Source organism: Phyllostomus hastatus, unplaced genomic scaffold, assembly GCF_019186645.2.
Source record: "Phyllostomus hastatus isolate PE091 unplaced genomic scaffold, TTU_PhHast_1.1 phas_scaffold_345, whole genome shotgun sequence".
NCBI classification, from domain to species: domain Eukaryota; kingdom Metazoa; phylum Chordata; class Mammalia; order Chiroptera; family Phyllostomidae; genus Phyllostomus; species Phyllostomus hastatus.
In genome coordinates this window covers 12218556-12244717 of record NW_025334024.1, presented here as the reverse complement: position 1 = coordinate 12244717, position 26162 = coordinate 12218556, and the positions used below count along the sequence as shown (strand labels likewise).

The window sequence follows — 26162 nt, the reverse complement described above, 5'->3', positions numbered from 1 at the left end:
GGGCTGCCAGAGCAGGGAGATGCAGCAAGGGCTGGGGCTCCCTCCACGTGGCCAGAACCTCGCCAACATTAATTCACATCCACTTCAGCTTCTGAGTCTGCCTCTGCTTCCGCTTCCGCTTCCGCATCCTTGGGTAGGGAAACCCAGAGCCCACCTCTGCCGGGCCTGCCGAACTGCACTCAGTGTTGCACACCTGGATCTATACGTGGACAGATTCCTCAGGTGGTTCAGGTGTGGAAACTGCGAAGACATCCCGAGAAACCGTTTCACCAAGACTGAGCTGGCCTGATGTTCTAGTTCCCACTATGGGTATTTGTTGCCAGAGTCTTCCTCCTTTGTTTTAGGAAAGTCAGCTGGAATCTCAGTTGGGATCTGATAAAATCCAGAGGGCACATCTCCCCAGTGGTGTGCCAAGACGGCTGACGGGAGTGCATCCCCCCACGGTCCCCACACCCTCGCCCCATGTGTAGGCAGTAAGGGGAAATGCTGCCTGCAGAGAATTTTAAAACAGTAATAAAACCAAGTCAGAAAATAGGAGTCGGTTGGCCTTTTGTTATCACCACGCCCCAGCAAGTCCACACGACCCGGTCGGCGGTAAACACTCCCCCTGCTGGACAGACCACCCTCATCCCGCACCCTTCATGACGAAGTCTGGTGACTCAACATCAATAAGTTGCAACTAGTCTCTGTTGGTTTCCTTTAAAATGTTTTTATTTTTCAAAATATACAATTTATGTACACCTTTATTTCACAACTGCAGTTTGTATATTTATTCCAAAATCTTTAAATAACTCCACAGTAAACAGTACAAATCACAGGATCGGTCAACTGCTTCTCTTTAGCCTTTGTGTTCGAGTTTTTTGTTTTGTTTTTTTAAGTTTCAAGTAGTAACAGTTGGTGGGTCAGAAGGGAATAAAAATAGGACAAAGTTTACATAAGCTCAACACAGGATTAGAAAGGGTGGTCTGAGCAGCTACTGGAGCATTTATATGGTTTATAAATAAGCCCCTCCTGCAAGCAGCAAGGGTTTTGGTTATGGGGAAGAGGGGGCTGGAACCTCATCTGCCGGAGGGAGGGTAGGGAAGCAAATGGGGAGGGAGATAAGGCACCAAATAAAGGCTCCTTGGCCTAAGGAGGCACTGGCTGGAAGGGTCCTGAGTGAGGGGGCGGGGCCCACCTGTACTGGGAGGCGGTCAAGAATGCCTGGGAATGGGGTTGGGCTCCCACCCTCGTGGCTCTCTCTCTGGCCTCCTTGGAGAAAAGCTTTGTGACCCTGGAGGCAGGGGAGAGATGGCTACAGCAGCTGGTGCTTCCTAAAGAAAGGGGCTTGGGCTCCCGCCAGCCTCGAGACCAAGGCCAGCTGGCCTCGCCCATCTGCACGGGCAGGTGAGGGCCAGGCGCGGCCTCAGCCGGAGGTGTCTGATGGTGCCGCCGGAACCTGTGACTGGCAGTGGACAAAAGCACTGCCCTGGGATCTGGGGCGGCCTGTGGGAGGCATCACGCTCTCTCTTCTGGGGAGAGCCCTTCATCCACCTCAGTGTTCTCCACTCACCAGGAGAAAGCCAAGCCAGCAAACTGCCCCCAGGAAGGGAAGGTGCGGAAGACCAGGCCGAGACCCTGCAGACCCCATTCTTTGCTGTGGGGGGTGGCTCCCAGGGGGTGACATAGGTGGATCACAGGCCTATCAGGAAGTCACAGGGGTCCATTTCCTTCATTCCCCTTGGGGCTGATCATGTTGGAGGGGTCCTAATGCAGTCCTGCAGGCTAAGACTCTGGGCAGAGATGCTTCCCGAGAGGCTGGGATGCTGCAGGTGAGAGCTAATCCCTTAGGGCCACCAAGTGGGTCAGGAGGGCAGTCTCAGGGTCATTCTCAGTCTTCAGGGCCTCCCCAGCACCCTTCACCAAGCCCGAGAGCTGGACAAAGCCCATCCTGCCCGGCCAAGCAAACCTCCTTGGCAGGGTCTGGATGGCGGCAGGGGTGGGGCAGGGGCCGCTCCGGGGCTGGGAGTTGTCACTGCCTCTTCGGGTGGGGTTCTTCCGGCATAAGGGTGTGGAAAAAGTAATCCCAGAGTTTAGTGCTGATGCCAAATCCTAGAGAGGGAGACGAACAGGGAGAAGGGAGAAGGTGAGGTGCTGTCCCAGGACAGGGATGAATCTGCTCGGGAAGGGAGCCGGTCTGCCCCTGCTGGCCTCCCCGGCTCTCAGGACCATCCTGGCAGAAGTCCAAGGCAGGGCGCCCATGTTTCTGGTCCCCCGGGGGGCCCTGCAATAAACCCTCATTCTCTATCTGGTCTGACTTCCTAGGAGAGCCTGGCCCCTGCCTGCCTCTTCCTCCTCCTCTTTGAAGATTCAAGTTCATTTCTTCTTCAAGGCTTTGCACCCGCTGCTCCCAAGCTGCTCTTTCCCCAGACGTAGGGTGCTGACTCCTCAGGTTAGGGCTCGGCTCCGACAGCCCCTCTGCAGTGACATCTTCCCGGGCCACTTTATCTACTGCTCTGCCTTCCGATGTGACGGCCACTAGCCTACAGGACCGCTAAGCACTGGACACGTGGCTAAGGACAAAATTTCTAATCTCATTTAATTTTAATTAACTGAAAATCCAATTTAAAAACTTACACTCAATTCAATTACTGGAAACCTTTTAAGCACATTCAGAGCAATGTGAATCTGCTCTTTTTTTTCTCTGTAAATGTCATAAACTCTAAATACAGATTAAGTCTTTCCAATGAAAATTTAGTACCTGAATGAAGATGTGCTGTAATTGCAAAACACACGCTGCACACAGAAGATTTAATGTAAGAAAAAGAATGTAAAATATCTCATGAACAATATTTTACATTGGTTATATATTGAAATGATACTATTTTGGCTATCGCTGGCTTACTAAAATATACTGTTAAAAGGATTCATCTCACCCATTTATTTTTACTGGCAAATGTGGCCACTTGAAAATTTAAAAATCACATCTGTGACTTGCACATTTTATCAGACAGGGCTGGACCCTTCCCCTGCTTTACTCGGCTCCTCTAGCGTCATCTTGCTTTATTCTCTTGGTGGCACTTACTGCCTGGAGTCATCTTTTACTACTGACCGAACTCCTTGTTTGTCTCCGCACAGCCCCCAGGCCAGAGGGCAGGATGGGAGCCCCAGGCTGGCCTTGCTGGCTGTGTGTCCCCAGCACCCAGAACAGCGCCTGGCCCTTGGCAGGGGCTTAGTGGTGGCTGTCGAATAAACAAATGACCAAATGAGTGAGTCTGGGAGGCGCTGGCCGGTCCTTACCTAACTTGTGATGTGTAAAGTGATGCTTGACGTGGTGGGCCTTCATGCTGTACAGGTAGGAGCCCTTGTGCGGTGAGCCGAAGTGCAAGTAGTAGTGGGTCATGTCGTAGAGGATGTAGCCCAGAAGGCCCCCGGCAAACACAGTGCCCCCCACCGCCTCAGGCAGGAGGAGCTGTAGGACTGTGTACAACAAGGCGATCACCAGAGAAGCCGGCGCAGGGGGGAAGACCAGGCGGGACTCGTCGAAGGGCGCCTGTGGGTGGAGATGTGCAGGGGTCAGAGTGCAGCCAGGGGTTGTCTACAGTCAGGGCAGAGACCCCTTTCAGAGGATGGGGCAGAGCAGCCCAGTCATCCCAGGGATAGGGCAATGCCTTGTTCTGGGCAGGCGTGGCACCGTCAGCGGCTTTGGGGAGGGCGAGCCACCACGCCTGAAAGCCCCAGAGACACTGTCCTGTTCCCAATTTCCCAGCCCGGAGGAGACCTGGAACACGGAGCGAGAACACAGGGTGGGTGCGATGAGGGGCAGGAGGGTCACGGTTTAGTGTCCTGCTTTATGCTCAAGGGGCCGCTGTGGCTGTGGAATTTGTAAGGTGCTGAGGAGGAGCCTCCACTCCGATCGTCAGATGGGGCACTTGGACCAGGGCCTGACTGTCCGGGAGGGCGACACGCTGAGACTGAGGCGAATGCCGACTCACGTGGTGGGGAGACGCTGGGAGTGTTCACAGACTTTCTCCCCACCCGCTGTCCTAACAGGGGCCACTCTTTGCTCCAAGGGGGTGTTGTCATATTAAACAAAAGAAATGGGCCTTAAGCTCTGGAGCTTTAAAAGCCAAAGGCCTGGCATAGAGGTCAGATTTTAGTGGCTGCTTAGTGAGGATTCTGAGAAGAGACAGGCCCCTCTCTGGGCTGGCAGAAGAAAGAGAAAGCCGGCAATAGTCCTGCAGTGACATGCCGATGAGGGCCTCTCACCCTCACACAGGAGCAACGGGACGGAGGTGTGCTGGAGAGCCAGGCTCAGGAGGGAGCGCGGGAGGGGCGTCAGGGACAGTCTGAGAGCAGCGTGCTGTGGGGGCAGCGGGATGCAGCCTCCTCTGGGCAGACCTGGCTTCCAGCCCCTGCCACAGGGACCACGGTATGGCCCTTGAAGAGCCCCAGGGTGGTGGGTGGTTGAGAGCACAGACTCTGGAATCCACAGAGTGGGGCACAAGATTCTGGCTGTGACAGGTGTGACCTGGGGCGTGTTCCTTAGTTTCTTAATTCCCCCAAGCCTCAGTTTTCTGCTCTGTGGAATGGGAAGAACTGCAGCACCATCTTCAGCCGGCAGCTCCACGAGGGCAGTGATCTTGGACTCTTTTGGTCAGTGGTGTCTAGAATCGTGCCTGACACGGAGTGAGCGTTCAGGGAACACTTGCTGAATGAATGACCGGGTTGTTGTGAGGGTTAAAGGTGGTACATGAAAGGTACCTGAGGGTGCCTGGTGTCAGTAATGGGGGCATACAGACACATGCTCACTCTGCCCATGCCCGGTCCAGATGAGGACCCAGTCCTTCTTCTGAGCGGCTGCATGTGCCCTGATTTCCTCTTGTGCCCAGCAGGACCCACGGGAGGACTGGCAGCTCCTGATGCCAGGCCCTGGGAGGGAGCCCGCCCCGCTCACCTTGTGGTGCTGGCCATGCAAGATGAAGTGCAGCGTGATGAGGTAATAGCTGTTGCTGGGGGGCTTCATGTGGAACAGGAAGCGGTGGAGGAGGTACTCCAGCAAACTCCAGAACAACATCCCCAGCACAAAGAGGCCCGGGAACGTGGACTTGGGCATGGCTACTGAGTACTCTGCAGGGTGAGGAGAGAGGCAAGGTCAGGGCACATGGCCTGAGCGGGTGACAGGGCCTGGTGGCTCCAGACGTCCCATCTCACCACCCTGTCACCTTGGGATCTGCTGCCCTCTGTCCAGCAGCTATAGGGCTGCGGTCACAGCTGGGGCTCTTGGGTCAAAATGAGAAAGGGGCTGTGAGGACCTTTGCTGGTCGTGGAGGGGTCATCTCAGGGAAGAATGGGGCCACTAGCCAGAGAGCTGAGCTCTTCCTCATGGGGATGAAGAGGAGCAGCTGTGCCAGGTGCTGGACCTTTGCCTGGTGCTATGGTCTGAATGTGTCCCTTCAAAATTCCTATGTTAAAAGCTAACCCCCATGGTGATGGTATTAAGAGGTGGTGCCTTCGGGAGGCGATTAGCTCAAGAGGGTGGAGCCCTCATGAACAGGATCAGTGCCCTCATAAAGGAGGGCCGTGGAGCTCCCTTCTGCTTTTGTCCATTCCAGGGCACAAGAAGTCTGTGACCAGGAAGAGGACCCTCACCTGACCAGGCTGGCACCCCGATTGGAACTTCCAGCTTCTAGAATTAAATGTCTGCTATTTATAAGTCACCCAGTCCGGATGTTTTCCTATGGCAGTCCAAATGGCCAAGGCACCTGAGAAGGGTGGCCTTGCTGCCCTGGCATGGGGGGGGTGGGCGGGAGGGGCCATCCCAACCAAGCCAGAGGAGCCGGGCAGTCATTGATGAGCAATGTTAACAACCTGGGGCTGGAGAGCAGGGGGGACAAGAAAACACACATGGAGAAATCTCAATGGGCAAGACTTAAAATCAGCATAGGAGGAAGATTAGGAAACAAACACAGATGATCAGCCTGGAGAGCAGAAGACTGGAGAGGTCACTGTCATCGTGAGGCTCCCAGCACCCACCCCCCAGTGACAGCCTGCAGCCCCGGGGGCTCTGGTTTCTCTTCTCCACCTCGTTCCTTCCTTGACTTCAGCTCTTGTCACTGTTCCTTCCTGGCCTAACCTCGCCCGCTTAGCTTTACTTTTCTCCACGAGCCAATGCTTTGGCCGTACTTTCTTTGTCTTTTTTGAAAGCAACAGCTTTATTAAATATAATTCATGTATCACACAACCTACTCACTTGAAGTGTATGGTTCGATGGTTTTTACTACATTTGGAATTGTGCAACCATCACCGCGGACAACTTTACCACCCGAGAAAAAACCCTGCCCCCACTAGCAGTCACTCCCCACTTCCTGCAGCCCCTGGAAACCACACATTTCCTTTCTGTGTATAGATTTGCCAGTCTGGACGTTTAATATAAATGGAATCACATCATCTATAAACTTTTATGATTGGCTTCCCTGGCTTAGAATACTTTCAAGGTTCGTCCATGTCATGGCACATGTCACGATGTCATTCCTTTGTAAGACTGAACGTGCTCCATTGGATGGACGCACCACACCTGTCAATCCATTCATCAGTTGATGGACATCTGCATTGTTTCTACTCTTTGGCTATTTTGAGTAATGCTCCTATGAACCTTCTCATACAAACTTTTTTGTGGACCCATGTTTTCAGTTGTCTTGGGTATATGCCCAGGAGTGGAATTGCTAGGGCATAGCATAACCATGCTAAACTTCTGAGGAACCACGAACTGTTTCCCAAAGATAGCCATTCTGTTTTGACCTTGACTCCACTTCCATCACATGCCTCCATGAACCCCCCATCCTGGATCGGTAGAAGAGCCCGTCGCTCCACCGCACACCCAAGCTGCTGAGCACGGAGGGCGAGTTGTGCGGCCATGGCTCTGGTGCCTTCAGTCTCACAGCTAGACCCCAGACCCTGCCTGGTGACCCTTTTACGTCCCCACGTCCATCTCTCTCCCCTCTGCCCTCAAACATTCCCCTCTCCTTCCACCAGCCTCCTGTCTGCCCGAGAGACAAGGCCTCGGGAAGGAGGAGGAAGTGGAGAATGGCTCCCTCTACACGCTCGCTCCCACCTCAACCACACGTGGTTCCGCCTGCACCCCTGGAACCTCCTTCGTGCTTCTCGGGGGAGAAGTGTGCCCCAAGCACCTGGGCACTGGATGGTAATAACAATAATAATAACAACAACAATAATAGACATGTATTGATCAGTATGTGCCAGGCACTGGTCAAGGGCTTTACATGGATTACTTCACACTTCATCTCAATCCACCCTCACAAGCACTGGCATTGCCCACATGAGTGAGGATGGGGAGCCACAGACAACTTATGTTACTTGCCCTCAGCCTGCGTCCTCCGAAACCCGTCCACCCTAACACCCACTCTGGGCATCTTCCACTCCTCCATTCGTCCTTGAGCTCATCTCTAAGACTGTCCTGCCATGGCCTTCGCCCCTTCACAGCCGAGCCTACTGAAAAGGCAGGGTAGACGCATGACTCCAAGTCACTGCCCCCTGTTTGCTCAATGAGAGCCTACAGCTGCCTACTGTGAAGAACGGTGAAGGCCATTCATGATGCGTTTCTTGCCAGATGTAAGTAATATTTCATTCATCTCTTACATGGCTGTGGCCAAGTAAGTGACCACCCTCTTCTTGAATCTGCAACCCCACAGGTTCTTCACCGGAGGCTTATGAACACCCAGAGTCCTTGGTTGGGTTCCAGAGCATCTGTTGAAATGATATCCCAAATGATGCATCTATGTGCATTTGCTCTGTGGAATGAGTCTGCACTTTTCAGATTCTCAAAGGTCTGGGACCAAAAAGGTGGGAATACACCGCTCCCCTCTCTGCCTGTTGGGACACTCGGCCTTTCTCCTCTTCTCCAGCTGCCCTTTGTCAGGCTCCATCATGGACACTCGACCTCTGTCCCTGGGGTCAAAACCTTGACCCCCCACTCTCCCCTGCTCTCTGCTGGATCCCAGACGCCAGCCACACCCACATGCTGACCAGCCCAGATCTATACCTTCCACCCAGCCCTGGACAGCCACCTGCTCCTGGGCATGTCCCTGCGGCTGTCCACAGGCCCCCCAAGTCAACAGCTCCCAAATGAAGACAATCATCTTCTTCTTCCTTCCTGCCCGCCCCAATACGCAGGCTGCTCCTCTTGGGTTCCTTCCTCAGGGAGGGGTGTCCACGTCCACACGTTACCAAAGGCTTAACTTATCCCTCTCTCCTGCACCCAGCCAGTCACCAAGCTCTGTTGGCTCCCCCTCCTTAATGTCTGTTGGCAAAGTAAAAGAAGCTGATACAAAAGACCACATGTCATACAATTCTATTTGTGGAAACATCTAGAAGAGGCAAATATACAGACACAGCAAACTGGTGGCCCCAGCAGTCAGGGGAGGTGGAAATGGGGAACAACTGCTCAGTGGGTGTGGGTCTCCTCGTGGGGTGATGGGAATGTTTTGGAACAAGATGGAGGTGGTGGTTGCACAACATTGTGAGTATACTAAGTGCCACTGTATTTTTCACTTTAAAACAGTTAATTTTATGTTATGTGAATTTCACCTCAATTGGAAAAAAAAAAAGCTCTGGCTGGTGTAGCTCAGTGGATTGAGTGTGGGCCTGCAAGCCAAAGGGTCGCCAGTTCAATTCCCAGTTGCACAGAAGAAAGAGATATCCCAGAAGACACTGAAGAAGCAAAAACTTATGGCCTGGGAGTAAATTAAGCATAAAATGCTAATAAAAGTGAAAAGTAAAAGTCTCTCTTGGGTTAGTTCACGGTTTGTAATCCCCCACTCCCTTATCACCAACTGCTCCAGTGACTGCCTCAGCCTCACTCCCTGCCTCCACGCAGTTAAAACCCTTTTCTGGGGCCTTATAGCCTTCAGGAAAAGTTCAAACCCCCAACATGGCACGGAAGGTTCCTCAAGAACTGGCTGCGTGGGCCCCATTCCTGCCTCATCTCCCCATCACCCTACACTGGGACCAAACCAAACTACCTGCAGCTCCTTAGATGCACCACGTCGCCCCCCCCACCCCCACCCCACCCCCATATCCCTAGTTTGCTCTTTTCTCCTCCCCTGGAATTAATTCCCCCCTGCCTTCCCTGTCCTGGCAGATCCAGCTCATGTGCCTCCTCCTGTGAGGAGCCTCTGCAGATGTCCCTCAACACCGTCACGCCCTCTGCATCACCCTTGTCACAGAACCACCCTTTGTCACACTGTACTGTGGCTGCTGTTTGACTCGTTCGTCCCTGCTAGGATAGGAGCATTTTGTGGGCAGAGAGGCCAGTTCGTTGTCTCCGGTGCTCAAACCAGCAGGTGGGCAAGCATATGCCTCTGCGGAGGGCTAAACGTGATGAGGTTTGGTCTGAGCTGTTCCAAGGGAAGAATCAGGCCCCAAGGGAGGCAGCTTCCAGTTCTGAGCAAGGAAGCACTTCTGAACGGGTGTGCCCAGTGTGGATGACCCCAGGTGGCTGTCTTGGAAGGAGAAAAGCCCAGGAAGGTGGGACAGGGAGGTGACTTTCCGGATCTCTGGGCCAGATCCCAGGCCCAGCCCTGTTCCCACAAACGGTTTCAAATGACCCTGTGCCATGGGAGGGTTTTTCATGCCTCACCGGGACACTAACATGGGATGCAGCTCAGACCGAATCCCCAAAGGGTCCACCTCCCTCTGGGTGGATTAAGCTAGTCTGACATCTCTCCTCAGTGGGGCCTGCTGTGTCCATGTCTGGAACAAGGCACCTGCTTGACAGGGCTGCCTGCAAGTGGGTGTTCAGCCCTGGCCGGGCTGCTCTGGTTGGCCAGAAGCCCTGCTTCCAGGGAAGCTGTGACCCTTTCGGGGCCTTTCCAAACACTCTGGCGAAGTGCAGAGAGCACAGGTTTTGGATTTGCACACCTGGCTTCAATCCTGTACCACCTACGTGTTTTCTCAACAGTAAAACATCCTACCCTTCATAAAGGGCGGTTGTCAGGACAGAAGGAATGTAATACCTGATTGTATGATAAGTATATATTATATTATATTATATTACAAATAACATTATTATATATTAATACTTTTAATACTCATATATAACAAGTAGCTACTACAATTTTTAAGTATAATGAGTCAAAATACATCTAAGATCTAACCTGTGGTTCTACTTTTACCCACCTTCTCTGATTCTCCTTAAAGAGCTCTGGAGGGTCCCTGGTTGGGGAAGAGAGTTTCCCGGCCCCCTGCTCTCCCCACCCCGGAGTGCAGGAGCCCTTCCTTGCTGCTTAGCTTTCTTGTCAGCAGGGAAAGGACCGGACCTGCTGGAGCATTTCTGGCCGCAGACTTGTCTTGACCTCATCTGGGGCTCCCACGGCGTTGTAGGAGGCCTGCACCCCTACCTAGGATGCCGCTTGCTTCCGGTCCAGCACACACTCTGACCCACTCCCAGGCACTGCTCTTGTGGCTATTCTGAATGTGCAGAGCCCCTCTGCTTGTCAGAACATCTTCATGCACGCGTCTAGTAATTTCAGCCTTGATCTGGTGTCTCTGTTCAGCTTCCACTGCTTCGTGGCTCCCAGACTCCTCCCGCATGGATTCTAGTGTGCCCTTTGTCCAGCAGCTGTGTGAGGACCCTGCTCAGCATCCCCTTGCCTTTGAGGATGAGCTGGGAGGTGAGGGATGCATGTGGACCTATCCCTCAAGCTGCCATTGCTGGCATCGCGGTCACAGGCTTTACACTGGGCCTTTATTAAACAGCACATCTCAGCTCTCTGCAGAGGCCTGCGGTTCTGACCAGGCCCTCAAGCCACCCTCCCTGTCACGCAGATGAGTCCCTTCGTATAGGCCTGCTCCCTCACGCCAGCATCACCCCTATGGGCCCATCCGCCGGAGCTGGTACAGAGTGGCATCTCTAGAGGAATCCTGCTGAGGGACCTGGGCCAAAGCTCTGGCAGCCCCTTCCCCCTCCAGCCGCCAGCACTGGCGGCACTGCCACTGTTGGCGATTGTTAGGGGAACGCCGGGCGGACAGTGGGCGATTCAGTGAGCAGGCCTTCCGAGCAACAAGCCCTGGGCTGTGCCTGAGCTATTCAGCGTGGGCAGAAAAGGGTAACCTTGGCTCACGGGGCGTGCTGTTAACCCTTGGTGACCGGGAGCAGTTCTGGGCTCTGGGGGACATTCCGCAGCTTGTTCACCCCCCCCCCCCACCACATTCTGGGCCAGGCAGGAAAACAGGCTTGCATCACGGTGGCCATGGCCTCTCTCATCTGAACCATTCAGGTCCTCCCAGGAAAGGTGGGCAGAAGGGAAGTCTCAGAGTGTGGGGAGAAGGAGCCCGCATTCATCAAGAGGGGACACTCCAAAGGCTCCCAGTCAGGAACATTACATGTGATCCCAAAAGGAAAGCCCACCTGAGCTACCCCAGCACCTTACTCCTGCCTGTCCCCCACCATGGCCTCCATCCAAGCCACCTGCCACAGGCCAGCACCTCCCTGAGGCAGGCTGTGCCAGGCCAAACAGGCCACCTGGGCAGGCTGCCTGTAGCCTACCTGAGGCCCGAGGTAGGTGGTAAGCTTGGGAGGCAGGAGTGGCCACACCCAAACCTGTGGCTGCCCTGAGAGTCTCAGTCCCACAGGCTCTTTGGAAGCCGCCCCATGTCAGCCCTCTCTCTGTCCCCTGATACCTGAAACTGGGGGGCACCTGGCATCCACATCCTAGCCACATGACCCTGAATCGCTTGCTGGACTTCTCTGAGGCTCCATTTCCTCACCTCTAAAGGGCACGATGATAGTACCTTCCTCCTGGGGCTGTTGGGAGGGTTCGCCGGGATGGTCCCTGGAAGGAACCAGGCTTGCCACTCACTCAGTGCTTAGTGGAGATTAGTGGGGCTGTTACTCCGAGTCAGGGGTTCTGCTGCCTGGATCTTTGCCTGGGAGACACTGCAGGACACCCTCAGGTCTTTCTCTCCCAGGCTCTAATCTGTGCTGTGTTCACGGACCGCTCTGAGTCTAGCTCTCAGCTGTGCCACCTGGAGAATGATTTTACTTAGCTCCTTGACAACCCCAGATCACACCTTTTCTAGTATTAGACTCAGTGACAAGCCTCTTTCTTCACTGCTATGTCTCTGGACAAAATGATTTTATTTAGTTTCTACTGATGTGTTGCTGTTCTTATTTTTTTAATTTAATTTAATTTTATTTTTACACAGAGGAGAAGGGAGGGAGAAAGAGAGGGAAACATCAGTGTATTGTTGCCTCTTGCACGCCCTCTACTGAGGACCTAGTCTGCAACCCAGGCATGTGCCCTGACTGGGAATCAAACCAGAGACTCTTGGTTTGCAGGCCAATGCTCAGCCCACTGAGCCACACCAGCCAGGGCTGTTCTTCTTTTTTAAAAATCCATTTGGGGTTGGGGGAGTCTTACAACTTTTTTCTTTGGAAGACTATTTCTACAGATAGATCTAATTTTTAAATGTTTGTGATAAGTTTTGGGGTTCTGTTTTCCCAGAAACTCAGTGCCACAAAGAACACCAAGGTCTCCCACCTCCAGGAGCCATGGGAGCAAGCCAGGAAGGAACCAACATTACCTGTGGTGAAGGAAGCGAAGAGTCGGACATTGCCCTGGGCGAGGGTTCGGTAGTAGGACCAACTGAGGTACAGCATCAGGGGCATCCAGATAATGGGGACAATGTACCTGCAGGAGGGCCACCAGGGTGAGAGACACACATGCCCAGGGGCTCGACAGGGTCCAGCTTCCCTAGATACACCTCTCGACTAGAGGGGGCAGGGGAATGCCATGATACCAAAGCATGTGCAGAAAGGGACTCTGCTGGGGGGCGGGGAGGAGAAAACAAAAGAAAGGTCGTGAGTCTATCTGCCCAGGTCTCTGAGATGAGTTATTGGCAGAAAAGAACTGTGCCCGTGGCTACAGATTCTGTGTAGCTGGATACATGCTGACTCCTTGTGGCAATGTAACTAATTGCAGGCAAAATTGTTCCCAAGGGTATTAGAGGCTGAAAACCCTTCATGAGAAGAATGTGGGATAGAATAGGGGTGGCTTTCAGAGTGGTTTCTGGTAGTATGTCGGGGTGTCACTCACTCAGTAAGCAAACAATGCATAGGAATGGACTATACCTACAGCATGTTCCACTGTCTCTGAGAGCTTACAGTACAGCTCTGGGCTCAAGGGGGGAGGGGGTACCCAGATGCCCCTTCCCCTAGTGTATCAGTATCTGACTGACACCATCAGGAGAGAGGCACAGCCCACCATGGGCTCAGCACAGGGCTCACCAGACAGTCTTGGTGAGGGCCTCGAACAAGTCTGACTGGAAGAGGCGGATGGGCCTGGTCACTGGCTGATGCACCCACTCGTCATACTTCTCTCCCAGGTGGCCCACCTGCCACAGCAGGGGCTTCTGCCAGTCCACCAAGTCCTGCAAGAGACAAAGTCAGTGGATACTTGGGATTCATACCTGCACACATTCGTTCTCCCATCTCCTAGTTATAGTATCCCAGTCACCATCCTCTACTTCACATGGTTTGTAAGGGGCTACCCACCCTCTCACTTCAGTGATTCAGGGACGACCCAGCCATCATCTCAGCTCCTGGCCACAGAAAGGTACCAGGGCAGGCTCTTGACCTAGGCTGGTGCAATAAGCCATCAGGCACCCTCTGCTCCTGCTGGAGTTGCTACGTTGGTGAGGCATGGGCCTGGGGTTGCTAGCAGAGCCTGCCTGAGGACTCAGTCAATACAGAGGGAGGCCAACCCAGATCTAAAGACACCGAATCCAGGCGATGACACCTGAGCAGCCAGATTCAGCCATGCCTGAAGCTTGAAGTTGTGCCCAGGACTCTTGGGTACAGGAGCCAATACTTTCTGTACTAGGAATGAAACAGACCCTTTCTCCTCTACCACGGGCTTGCTTTCTTCTTGGTGTTGGCCTGGGCAAGGCATTTATTCATCTAGTCAAACATTCATTCACAGATTTACTTGATATTTCCTATATATACTTCTAAAGTAGACAGTGGGAAGAATAACAGGAATTCGAGAGATCACCTTTGCTTTGTATAGCTTAGTGCTTAATCAGAGTTCAGACTCTGGAGTCAGGCCTGCTACAAATCCTGACTTCATCACTTATGTGTGACCTTAGGCAAATTACTTGACTTCTCTGAGGCTCAGTTTCTCCACCTATGAAATGGAAGTAATAATAATGGTACCTGCATAAAGCACTCAGCAAGATAAGGCACGCCAGGCAAGATAGTTTAGTGCAGACACAGGCAAGCCAAAACTAGGAGGCAGAATGACTGGTACACAGGCCTGGGTCCAGGGTAGAAGGAAAGCGCTTTGCAGAGAACTACCATATCTGACTGATACCATCGGGAGAGAGGGACGGAGCTCACACAACACGGAGGACTTGGTAAGGGGGAGAGGGAAAAGTCCGGGGCTGGGGCGGGTTGTAGGCTGAGATGTGCACTTGACTTCCTGCAGGGCAGGAAGAAACCTGCTGAGGGTTTTAGATGACAGAACACCCCATTCCAGGCCTGGAAGTTGCTGCTTCATCCTCCAGGCCCATTGTCTCCACGGTGGGGATGTTCGCATACCCCAGGGGTACTCACAGGCTCATCCCCAGAGGCACGGAGAGAATATTAGAGACTCTGTTTATATTTATCTCATCTTTAAACTGTATTTGAATGTTTTTTTCATGCACTTAATACAACAGTGCATTAGCTCATGCAAGTAACTTATAGATAATTAAAATGGAAATACAATGGAAAGGGTGCTCTAATGTTCTACTTATAGGGATGGGAGATCCAAAAGTTTGGAACCTGCAGCTCTAGGTAATGGGAAGCCCTGAAAGGTTTCTGATGAATCAGTGTTTTGAAGAAGATTAATCTGGACCAAAATCAGCAAACCAAAACCAGTAAAGAACAAGGCAGTTGTGGCGAGGGACCACCTTTAAGGCCTGGCTCTGCCATTTATCAGCCGTGGGATCCTGGGCAAGTGCCTTTACCCCTCAGAGCCCTGCGGCTCTCTTGTCTATAAAGCCGATGTGCTCGCCACCAGTGATAACAGAGAGGGCAAGACGTGTCCAGTGTTTGGCGCTTCTGGACTCCAATACAAAGCAGTGAGGTGGCTACTGCAGTAAGAAGGGAGGTAGTGCTATGAAAGAGAAGGAGAGGAGAAGAGATAAACAGTACGTGGAGGAGGAGCACTCAAGCCTGGGACAAAGAGTCAGCAGTGATTCTGAAACCTGCCTTCCTGCATCCGTGGCTGGAACCTCATTCTCATCCCACCAAAGCTGGCTCGGCCCCAGGAGGTCTCCCAGCCCTGCTGGAGGTGGAGCAGCCCTGTTGTCACAGCCTTGGAGCAGGGGCGCGGGGATCTCGGGCAAACTGGGAAGGTCCCTGGGCGTTCTCCCTGTGTCTGCGACCAGGGAAAAGGCACAAAGGTGGTTGCGGTTTCCTGTTATGTGAACTTGGCAGTGCCCAGGTGCTGGCTGCCTTCCTGTTTTCCAGGCTGGAAGATGACTCAGGTCAGCCTGGAGCCATTCGGTTCAGCACAGGTTAAACAAGGCAGTCACCCAAACCCCACCTAGTCGCCTGACTTTCTCCAGTCCCCATGTCTCCTTGACCTTCTCCCTTGGGTCTAGTAGGAAATGGATTCATCGGGTTCAACCTGTCTCATTCCTTCCACTTCTCTGCGTCAGGCCTCCACACACAAATACACACGCACGTGCCCCCTCACACATACGAGCCTTCGCGTACCCACACACCACCACCACCACCACCAGGAAAAACTGGAGGAACCAGCTAGTGGCCTGTGTTTGCACCTTATCTAGCGCAGCCTACAGAGCCCTACCTCATGAGAAGCTAAGCCAGGGTCACGGTGAGAGCTTGAGGCTTTGTCCCAGTTGCAACACCGTTCAGAGTGAACGCTCTCAGAGCATTCGTTCTATGCAGGCACAGCTCTAAACACTTAATCATTGGATCTCCGCCATACCCCTAAGTAGGCAAGTGCTATTATTACTGTCATCTTGCAGATGCGAATATTGAAGCCCGGTAACTTGTCCAAGGTTGCCCTTTTATATCTTTTTGATAAATTGGCCCTTTAATCATTGGGAAATAGCCATCTTGGTCCCTGGTAATACTTCTTGCCCCGAGTCTTAACAGAGCCACACCAGGCTTCCTTAAGCTTGGCATTGCACGGTCTGTCTGTTCCCATTCTTTCTTTCAAACTGTGAACATCTTTACATTTAAAGTGCATTTCTTGCAGACAGCATATAGTTGGGTCTTGCTTTCTTTTTTAATCTAGTCAGACGATCTCTGCCTTTCAGTTAGCGTGTTCAGTCTGTTTCTATTTAATGCTGCAGTAGTCCCACCATCTTGCCATTTGCTCTCTGTGTGCCCTTCTATTCTCCCTTTTCTGCCTTGTTCGTATTAACCAAGCATTTAAAAAATATTCTGTATTATCTCCTTTACTGACTCTTTAGCTGTGCCCTTTTGTTTTTCTTCCCCCGGTTATTACTCTAAGGATGATAATATTCGTCCTTAACTTATCACCATCTTTCTCAAATAAAAACACTGGTTTTCATATGTTCTACTCTCATATGTTACACATGACACTCTGTGTCTGGTTTTCACCTGTATACTTAATTAGAATTATTCCTTACACAATGAACGTTTCCAGCTATAGCACAGAGGTGCAACCAGGCAGGCTTTGCTCTGAGTCTTGCAGAAGATTGGGCAAATTCTCACCTGTTGATCTATTTTGTCCTTATTTTATAAAGAGGGTAGAAACAGCACAGGATTCATAAGCTTAAGTCGAATGAGACCCAGGAAAAAATGTCTAGGTAAGCAGCAAGCAGGGATTCCAGCCTGAAACTCACCCTATTGCAAAGGGAACAGAACAAAAGGACAGAGCAGGTGTGGAGTGCTGAAGCCACAGTGCTGAAGAGTTGTTTGTACACAGGTGTGGTGGGAACAGAGTCAGTGACCCCCAGCACCCACCCCCTTGAACACTGGGGTCTCTCGTCTGAGGTAGGGTGGCCCATCTGGTCTTTGTACACCACCTTGGTTTCTCCCTGGATAGACCAGCAGGCACTGGCTCCCATACAGACTGGTGGGCTTGCTGTCCACAGTTGGCCCCAAGGCTGCCTCTGGCCAGCCCACTGGCCTTGGAGGGCCTCAGACCCAGGCTCTGTGTCTAGCCCCCAGCATATTTCCGTGAGGTAGCGCGCTTGGTGTTGGCGTGACCACTTTGCGCCGGGGGCTCAAGTACCGCCCTGGAGGAATCCCAGGAAGGCTCGCTCTTACTCTGCAAGCATGTCCCTCAGTCCACAAAGATCAACACCTACACTTCCACCACTGGAGCCTCAGCCCGCTATTCCAGGGGAAGTAAAATGAGCCTTCCGGGGAAATGCAGAACTCCAGGGCTGGTGATCTTCGCCCCGTTTTACAGATGGGGACACTGAGACCCAGGGGGCTTAAGTGATTCTTGAGATGGGGTTGGTTGGTCCTGGAGTGGGAGCCTCCCTACCCCTTGCCCGCCAGTTGCAGCACCTTCCACACACTGTGCCAGGAGCTGGGACATGCCCTGCGTGCTCCCGCTGATTTCAATGGCACATGTACTGGCAGGGTGTCTTTCCTCAATTGTCTTCCAGTTCTGACTATTGAAGGAGAGGGTCAGCTGGGTGCTAATATGTTCCACACCTCTCACTTGCTGGTCACGTCCAACATGGTGGCTAGCTGGAAACTCATCTTCAGAAGGAAGGATGGCGAGAAACGACAGCTTGGATCCAATGAGTGGGAAGGGGCTCAAGGTGAATTTCACTTCCTCTGCTACGTGGCAGAAGGCCCCTTGGCTAACTCACAAATGGTTCTCTTCCTCCCAAGCTGGTGTCTGGTCTTGTTCCCTTTTCGCGCCTACTTCCTAAGGCTTGAGGGACACAGAGGAGGCACCGAAGGCCTCTGCAAAGGTCTGCCAGCCTCTGTAGGAGGTTGGGTGGGGGGAGGAAGTGGGGAACAGGCCACACCTCCAGTTCTCAGCCATCTGGGGGCTTCCATAGGAACCCTCACAAGAGCAAACCTTCCTCTTACAGCTGTGGAACCTGACACTCTCAGAGAGGGCAAGTGATTCCCTCAGGGGTGCCCAACTCAAGTAGGACTACCTGGATTTCGGTGAGGGGTCCTTTGGTGAACTGAAAGACCCCAAGCAACAGGCTGGGACCCAAAAAGTACATGCAAGTCCAGGGAGAGTTTGGTGAAAGCACCTAGTGAGGACTGTGTGTGTCCGGTTCCCCTGCCCCACGTGGCTCTGCCCCCACCCCAACTGGAGGGGGAGGGCCCAGCCTCTGGCTATGCCAGGAATGCAGCTGCAGCTGGGCCAGCGGGGGAAAGGGCAGCCTGCAGCCAATTGCCCAGAGAGGGTGGGTGGAAGGGCATGTGTGCTGCCGGGCTGGGGAGGGGGCCTCCTCTGCCCTCCCGGCTTTCCCACTTCCCAGGTCCTCCTCCTGGGGGCAACACAGGAACCAGGTGGCACAGAACTCTTTCCAGGAGCAGAAAGATGGGAATCTGCTCATCTTCAGAAGGGGCAAATGTGGGCAGAGGGGGCAGCTGCTCTGTGCCAGCAGCTCCTCCCACGACCGCAGCCACCAGCCAAGGCAACTGTTTAAAGAACTGCCCACCCAGACCCCGGAACTCGCAGCTCCAGGGCAGCGTTCTGAGGCGGGAAGGCGGGGATGGGCTTCCAACCAGCGGGGTCTGGCGGGGATGGGAGTGAGGACCAGAAGCTCAACAAGCATCCCAGCACTCATTGTTTCTGTGCCCTTGTCACAGGCCCCTGGGGTCCGACCCCATGTCCATTACCCTTTGTAAGCTGTGATTTTGAGAACTGGGTCCTGCCTTCACCTCCCATTACAGATGAGGAGGCTGAGGTCAGATGCTCAGCTGTGTGAGCTGGAGGTGAGACCTGTACCTCAGTCCACCTTAACCCAGGGCCAGGTGGCCTCCTGTCAGCTGGTTCAGGACCCCCGTGGCTGTGAACATGCCAGCACAGAGGCTGTGAGGGACCCCACAGGGGTGTCGGGTGCAGGGGTCCATGGGGGGCAGTTCCTGGTGGCCTCGCAGGGGTGGCTCCTCTAGTTGAGAGCTCCTACGTTCAAGTCCAGAGGCAGTGCTGGACCACCAGGCTCCTCCCCACCCCCAGGTGATGAGGTGGCTGGGGAGGTCGCCTCAGGCTCCCCCTGTGAGGGTTCGGGGAGATGAGAGTGGACGGGAACAGGGGGCAAAGCCTAGGAAGTGAGGAAGGACAGATGTGCTGGTGCAGAATGCCAGTGTGACCTCAGTCCTGGGGACAGAGGACAGCGAAGGGGGTCTGCCTCCACGGCCCCATCGGAAAGCGAGCGAAGGAGACGGGTCTTCCACTAGCCACTACCTCACTTTCTGACACCCCTTTGCACGCTCTGCCGGATCCTCCCGACACCCCACCCATCCTGGCGGGAATCATTGCCTCCATCCTGCTGAGGGAGAAACAGAACACGGCTGTCTATGGTCACCCCTCTCCTGACTGGGGCCTGGCTCATCCCCCGCTCTAGGGACACAGAGGGCAGCACCCAGCCCACCGACCTGGTTTCTCTCTGGGGGAGGTGGGGTGGGTATTTTTTTTTTTTTGAGTACTTGTGAACTCTTTGGAAGAGGGGTCAGGAGCTTAGGGCAAGAGGGCAAGCGGGGAGAAAATTCGAGGCCCTGGCCCAGCAAGGACGGTCTTGGGGAGGTGCCTGTGTGTCACTGCAGGCAGCCAGCCTCTCCAGACGCCTGCTCTGGGGAGGCCTCAGAGCAGGGGAGAAAGGAGGCCCAAGGGGACCCAAGGGGACATGGGCGGGGTTGCAGAATGCTGGGAGGTGAGCCAGGGCTGCACCCACAGGGTTGTGGTCGGCCTTGCCCAGGGCTGGCTGGCCAAGGGGACCCTTGTTCAGATCCAAGGGCTATTTTCCTGAGTTCTCAGTGACTTCACTGAGGGTCCCAAGAGATCAAACCCACGTGGCCAACATCACCTCTGCCAGGCCCTCCCTGGGGACCCTCAGAGCAGCCCCTGATGCTAAGGAGTGTGTGTGTCTGTGCGTGAGGCTGGCAAGGGGGCTTTGAGAGCCTGCCGCTGCACTTGGCCTTGTGACACACCTGGCTGGATGAGTCTGCCTGCCTCTTAAGGGAAGAGAGCGGCCTCCACCTGGTGTAACTACAGCTGGTTCTGCTGGAGCCTGGCTTAGCCTGAGGGGCAGGATGTGGAAGAGGACGGGCAAAGCTTTGGAGACACTTCGCTCCTGGGACCTGCACAGCCTCCTGCCTCCCCCTTCAGCCACCCCCTCTCCCAGCCACAGGCCTCAAGGGTAGACAGGTTCCAGACACGGAGGGGTGCTTGGCTGGGGCGAGGGGCTCAGCCTTAAGCAAGGGCTGTGCTAAGAGAACCAGCAGAGTGACTTTGGGCAGGAGATTTAAACTCTTCCTTATTGTTAAACTGTTAATCTTACCTCTTTGTGTGGATTACATCAGATAATGGATCATTTACTTAAAGTGCTTGGCTTGCAGTGTCTGGCACGTGGTAAGAGCTCAATAAAAGAAATGTTAATTTGGCCCTAAGGGCTGCCTGGAGGGATCTGGGCAGGAACTTCTGTGTGCCCTTCAAGTCACACTGGTTTCGTCTGGTTCCAGAAGGCTGGCCCCCCAAAAGCGGGTAGGGAGGAGGAGGCTGCCCAGGAGGGTTCTGAAACGGACACAGCGTAGCAGAGTAAAGAGGTGGAGGGACAAATGGGGCAGGTGTGCCCAGAAGCCGAGAGCCGAGGGCAGCGCCCGCCACCAAGCTGCAGGCTGGCTGAGTCCCAGAAAGCAGGGAGGTGTGTAGGGGGTAACGCAGGGTGAGGGGCTGCGACGGGGATTCTTACTCCACAAGGAAGCAAGATCCTGCAGGACTGGGTGATCGCAGGGATGACAAAGAAATGGTTCTGATAAACTCCCAGGCAGAGCCCGGAAATTGGACCATTCCACACCTCTAAGCAGGGTGGAGACTGTTTTTCTGGCCCTTCTGCTGTTTTTTCAAGACCTTCTCCCTGTGCCCCATGCACCCCAGGTCCTCTCCTTCTTTCCAGCACGGCCCACTCTGTCCCCAGGTCCTAGGGTGGGAGGCTTGGCTGTGGGAACCCAGGACTCCCTCCCTCGGCAGCACCCAGAAGAGCTCCCCTGGAATGCAAAACAGGAAGGGTTACCTTTGGCAAGTCCCTTAGCCCCAGGGGCAGGTGTATAAACCGCCCCCCAGGCCCAGGACCTATGGCAGAGAAAAAGCTATTGCCCTCTTGGCCTCTCTCCACAGCTCTTCAAGGTTCAGACCCAAGAAAACCACCCAAGCCCTTGGCCTGAGTAAGAAACAGATGCAGAGCTTAAGTTAGATAAGGGGGTTGGGGGCACTCCCAGCCTCTTCACTCCCCGCAGAGGGGCTGGGACTGACCCCAAGGAAGATGAATAAAAAGGAAAGCAAGCACTGTTCCCCTTTCTGGGAAGCCCAGCTCCCCAGGCTGGGTCTTCTCAGGGAGCTGGGGAAGGCAGGAAGCCCACCCCCCCATCACTCCCTGGGAGCCTGGGGGCTCTCTGTCAGGGTGGGCCTCCACATCCTCTCTTGGGCCAGCCCTTGCCCTCTCCCTCAGCCCAAATGGGAGGAGGAAAATAGAGGGTGTGCATGAAAGAACGGCAGAGAGGTGGGGAAGGTGAGTCAGGTGTGACCTGTCTGAACGTGCTGGCAAGGAGCCAGGAGCAGGCCCGGGGGAAGAAGGAAGAGGAGGGGCCCCCTTTCCTCTTGGGAGGGGGCACAGGTGATGGGGGAACAGGCCTGGGTGAACTTAATCCCCACCCACCTGACCCCCCATGCAGTGACAGCGTTGGGGTCAGTCTTGAACCTGAAGCCCAGGTACACTGTGGGAGGGTCCTTCCCTACAGCAGGACACTTATCCAACCCTGGTCAGCTCTCTCTTTAAAATACTTCCTCTCCAATATCTAAGGCAAACCCACAGATGCTGGTGCAAGGGCACCCTCCTCAGGGCCCCTTTCAGGCCAGTCCCCTGGCCCTGAGCCCTCAGCAGGACCCACTGCAGCGTCATCTCTGGTCCTGTCCTCACCCCTATACCCTTCTTGTCTCCCGCTGCAGCTCCTCCCTTCCCAGGGTGAGGTCCTGACTCCACAGCTTTGGGGTCTTGGGGTCTTGGTCCTACTCAGGCTGGCTGTCTCCCCCTCCGTCCTGCCCATGTACAGAAAATGCCCGAGTCACCAAAACTTCCAGAGAAGTCGGCCGTATGTAAACCTTCTACCCTCAGCCCCTGGCCCAGGCAGGGGACAATCATGGCCAAGCCCGGGGCTCCGAGTCAGAACACCAGGCTCTGGCGAGCCCTCTGGGTGTGTGCTGTGTGGTCTGGACTAGCCTTCCTCTTCCCTGGTCTTCTATCCCCCTTTTGGTTACATGCCTCTCAGAGGGATGGGTACAGAGCACCCCACCCCAGCCTTTCTGACGGAGCACTCAGGCACATCTTTGTTATGGGCTGACAGGCTCCCCTAAGGTGGTGGCAATTCCCACTAGACAGATGCCATCCCCGAGCTCCTGGAGTCCCCCAAGTTCCTGGAGGTGCCCCAGGAATCCTGGCCAAAGGGGCCCAGTAAACAATAAGCTTTCTGGAGTCCCCTGCAACTGCAACTCCTCTAGTCACCTGTGTTCCTTGGGTAGGCTTCTGGCACCCGCTCCCCACCCCCCTCCCCCATGCTGTGCTGTCGCTGGGCGGGGGAGGGTCTGTCTTCCCCATCAGATTGTGAGCTCCCTGGGTGTGGGGGCTTGACAAGAGAGAGCCAGCACAGGCAAGGGACACCTCTGGACATACCCACTTGTGTCTTTTCCAGGAGGAAATGGCAAAATGACATTGGGACAGGACAGTCCTATGACCCAGGCTGGAGGGAAATGGCTCTCACATCTGGTTCCCTCTGGGGCCCCCAGGCCATGCTGCACCCCCCTCCACATACACTGAGCAGCCCACTTCCACCTGGGACCACCCAGGCCTCCCCTAACCAGCAAAGGAGGTCTGCCTCGTCCCCCCAGACGCTGGCCTCTGAACACCGAGAGGAGTCTGTTGCCAGGTTCTGCAGACAATGCTGCAAACGGTTGCCTGTCCCGCTGGCCTCAGCAGGCTCCCATGCTGGTGACACTTGCAAGTGACTGCCGGTGCCCAGGCAGCTCTGCCTTGTGCCCAGGTCAAGCAGGGCGTGTCTGAGCCGGCCAACCCCGCAGTGTGCCCCTCTCGGTGTCAGGGGTTCTTGTGGGAGCCCACCCCTGGGATGCGTGGGGCCTGGCTGTACACAGACCCCCCGCCATGTGCAGCTTTCCTGCACCCATTGCAGCCTTGGTCATGCCCGTGCTGCCGAGGTCACGCTTGCATGCCGGGGCCCCTGCTTCCTGACCTCGTCTTTCCTGGGCAAACATCACAAACAACCACAGCCTTTGGCTCCACACACACTCTCCTCAGCCCTGAGGGCCCCCAATCACCACGCCACCCCACTGTGTGCCAGTTACCTTGTCCCAGTCTATCACTTTGAGCTTTGGCTCCATCACTGGGTCTGGCTTCTGAGTGTTCACAAAGGCTGCGGCCCTGTTCTCCATGGAACCCTGGAGAGAGAAGGTACGAGGTGATCACTTCCAGTGGGTGAGGGCAGAGCGCCCAGAGCCGCCCTCACTGGGGCAGCCAGGAGTGGTGACAGCCTCCTGGTGGGGCAGGGTGGTCAGAGACCAAGGACCCCGAGTATTTTGAACACAGGTGGACCCTGATGTGGATGGTATTATTCTCTGCATTTTTCTTCTCCCTTAAAAAATAATTTCTGCAAAAACAAGAGACAGAAAGATCTGGGAGGGAAAAGAAGCAGGTGGAGAGACTGTAGGAAAATGAGCTGTTAGTGGGAGTGCTCTGGGGCAAGGAGGTCCCAGCCAGCCTCCCTCCAGGTCCCTGGTAGGTGTCAGGCAGAGGGAGTCACAGGAAGTCACCTGGCGGGCTCACTGGGCCACACCCAGTGACTCCCTCCCTAGTAATAATTCCACAGAGCCACGGGTCACAGGCTTGGCCATCAGGGTCCACGTGCCCACAAGAAAGAAAGGCAGCAGAGGCTGAGGGACATGGTCTTTCCAGGAACTCCCCTGTGTGGGTCAGCAGCCACACGTAGGGTGAGACTGGCAGGCAGAGGAGTGCCCAAATGGAGTCAAGGTTAAATCACAGCAGCAAAGAGGCAAAGTCAGAAGGAAACAGAATGTGCTAGGAAAGTCACATGGCCCCAGCCGGCCCCTATGTCACATGGGGTGAGGCTGGAGAGGGCAGGCTGGCACGTAGCTAAAACCCATGCTTCTCTGCAGGAAGGGTGGGGAGACCACTGCCAATGGGGGCCTGCCCTCTGAGTCCCTGTGACTAGAGGACACCGTGGTGCTGGTGGCCGCAGAGGAGGCCTTGGAAGCGAGGTATCAGCAGGGGCCCAAGAAGACTGAGCAGACAGCTGGGGTTTCTATTGTCACGATTCTTACATTTTTGCTTCTAAATCAACCAAGAGAACCTGACAGTGACGGTGAGGCTGGCATTTTCTGGGAAAACCCATATGCAACCCAAATAAAACTGGCTTTTGTGGTCTTATCTTGGTCTGGGTATCTCAGTATTTTTAGTCTGTGTCACCATTCTTCATTTTTATTTATTTATTATAATATTGCTGTGGCTTCTCTTTTTTAAATCCCCACCCAAGGATATGTTTATTGATTTTAGAGAGAGAGAAAGGGAGAAAGAGAGAAAGGGAAACATTGATGTGAGAGAGAAACATTGGCCAGTTGCCTCCTGTATGCATCCCGACTGGGGATCGAACCCGTAACCTAGTTATGTGCCCTGACAGGGGATCGAACCCACAGCATTTTGGGGCTCCAAAATGCTTTGGTTTGATGCTCCAACCAACTGAGCCACCCAGCCAGGGAAAATACCTGCATTTTTTAAAAAAGCATCTCTGATGATCTTCTAAGGACAAAGAGGAGTGGATTTTATAGTATATCATACAACAAAACTTCCTAAGTAGCCAATGTGAATGCCATATAATAATCTTGCCTCTTTTAAATCTGTTCTACCCTCGAAAACACCACAGAGTGCCCCTAATCACTCAGTTCTTGATTCTCCCTCCCTCCTGAGTATTTTCTGCTGGTCACCCCAAGTCGTTTCTTCAGTAGGATGATCTGATCCTTCTCTGTGCCCCCAGCCCCACCTACTGCAATTCCATCGTCTCTCTCAACAAAATGAAAGGCTCACTTGGGGGCCTGCCCACCCCACATAGGGAAAGGGTTCTCACACGTATTACCTTTTAGTGGTTCTGCCTGTGCTACACTTTCAGACATACCCAAGTGGCAGACACAGACCCGCGCTGAGCACATCCACCTGAACCATCTCTGGAGGCGGGAGAAGGGTGGTGGCCTGCGGCCCTGGGCGCGGCACCCAGCCTGCAGCCTCCCATCACTCCAGCAGGGCTGTTCCGTGAGAGCCCCAGGCCTCGGCTCAGCTGCCTGCCTCGCGTCTCCAGGGGTCACTCCTGGTTTGTCCCCTCTAGAACTATACAAGCTCTTCTCTTTTTTTCATCTCGCTGGACTATACTTATTTTTGGACAGCCTGTATCTCCACCCCCTGCCATCTGCTTTTCCCCAAGACCCTCTTAGCACACAACAGGGTCTCTAAGCATAGGTGTTGGTCCACATTCCTCTGCCAAAGGGGGTTAGACAGGACCATGCAGAGTGCCCTTGCCTCCCTCGTGTGGAATGCTATCTTCCAGGTCATGGTAACGGAGCTCCCGTTGGCCCTGTCGGCTGTCACATGACAAGGCTCACTCACTTAGCATACGGCTGCTGAAGCTTATTTCATGGAGCCTGCTGCTGGAGTGGTGTGGAGAGCTCGTGTGGTCCGGGAAGTGACAGGGACTGAGACCTGTTCACCGGAGGGCTGCAAAGATGCGTGAGGAAGACTGGGGCGCAGAGTCGTGACGACTGGGAAGCAGTGGGCAGTGGAAAGCAGAGAAAGCCTGAGAAATGGGACCAGCAAGGGGAGTCTGCGGGAACGGGAAGCCCGAGCTCCACACC

At 54.2% G+C, this 26162-nt stretch overlaps 1 protein-coding gene across 1 annotated transcript in view; it reads right to left on the bottom strand.

Annotated features, from left to right (window-relative positions):
* Positions 1-689: 689 nt before the first annotated feature.
* FA2H (fatty acid 2-hydroxylase) overlaps positions 690-26162 on the bottom strand; it is a 48619-nt gene continuing 23146 nt past the window's right edge. The window contains exons 2-7 of the mRNA XM_045818784.1: positions 23592-23684; positions 13286-13428; positions 12583-12689; positions 4937-5109; positions 3280-3532; positions 690-2091 (exon numbers count right to left, since the gene is read on the bottom strand). Coding sequence (XP_045674740.1) covers positions 2012-2091; positions 3280-3532; positions 4937-5109; positions 12583-12689; positions 13286-13428; positions 23592-23684 — 849 coding nt within the window. The 3' untranslated portion in view covers positions 690-2011. The remainder of the gene's footprint in view (positions 2092-3279; positions 3533-4936; positions 5110-12582; positions 12690-13285; positions 13429-23591; positions 23685-26162) is intronic.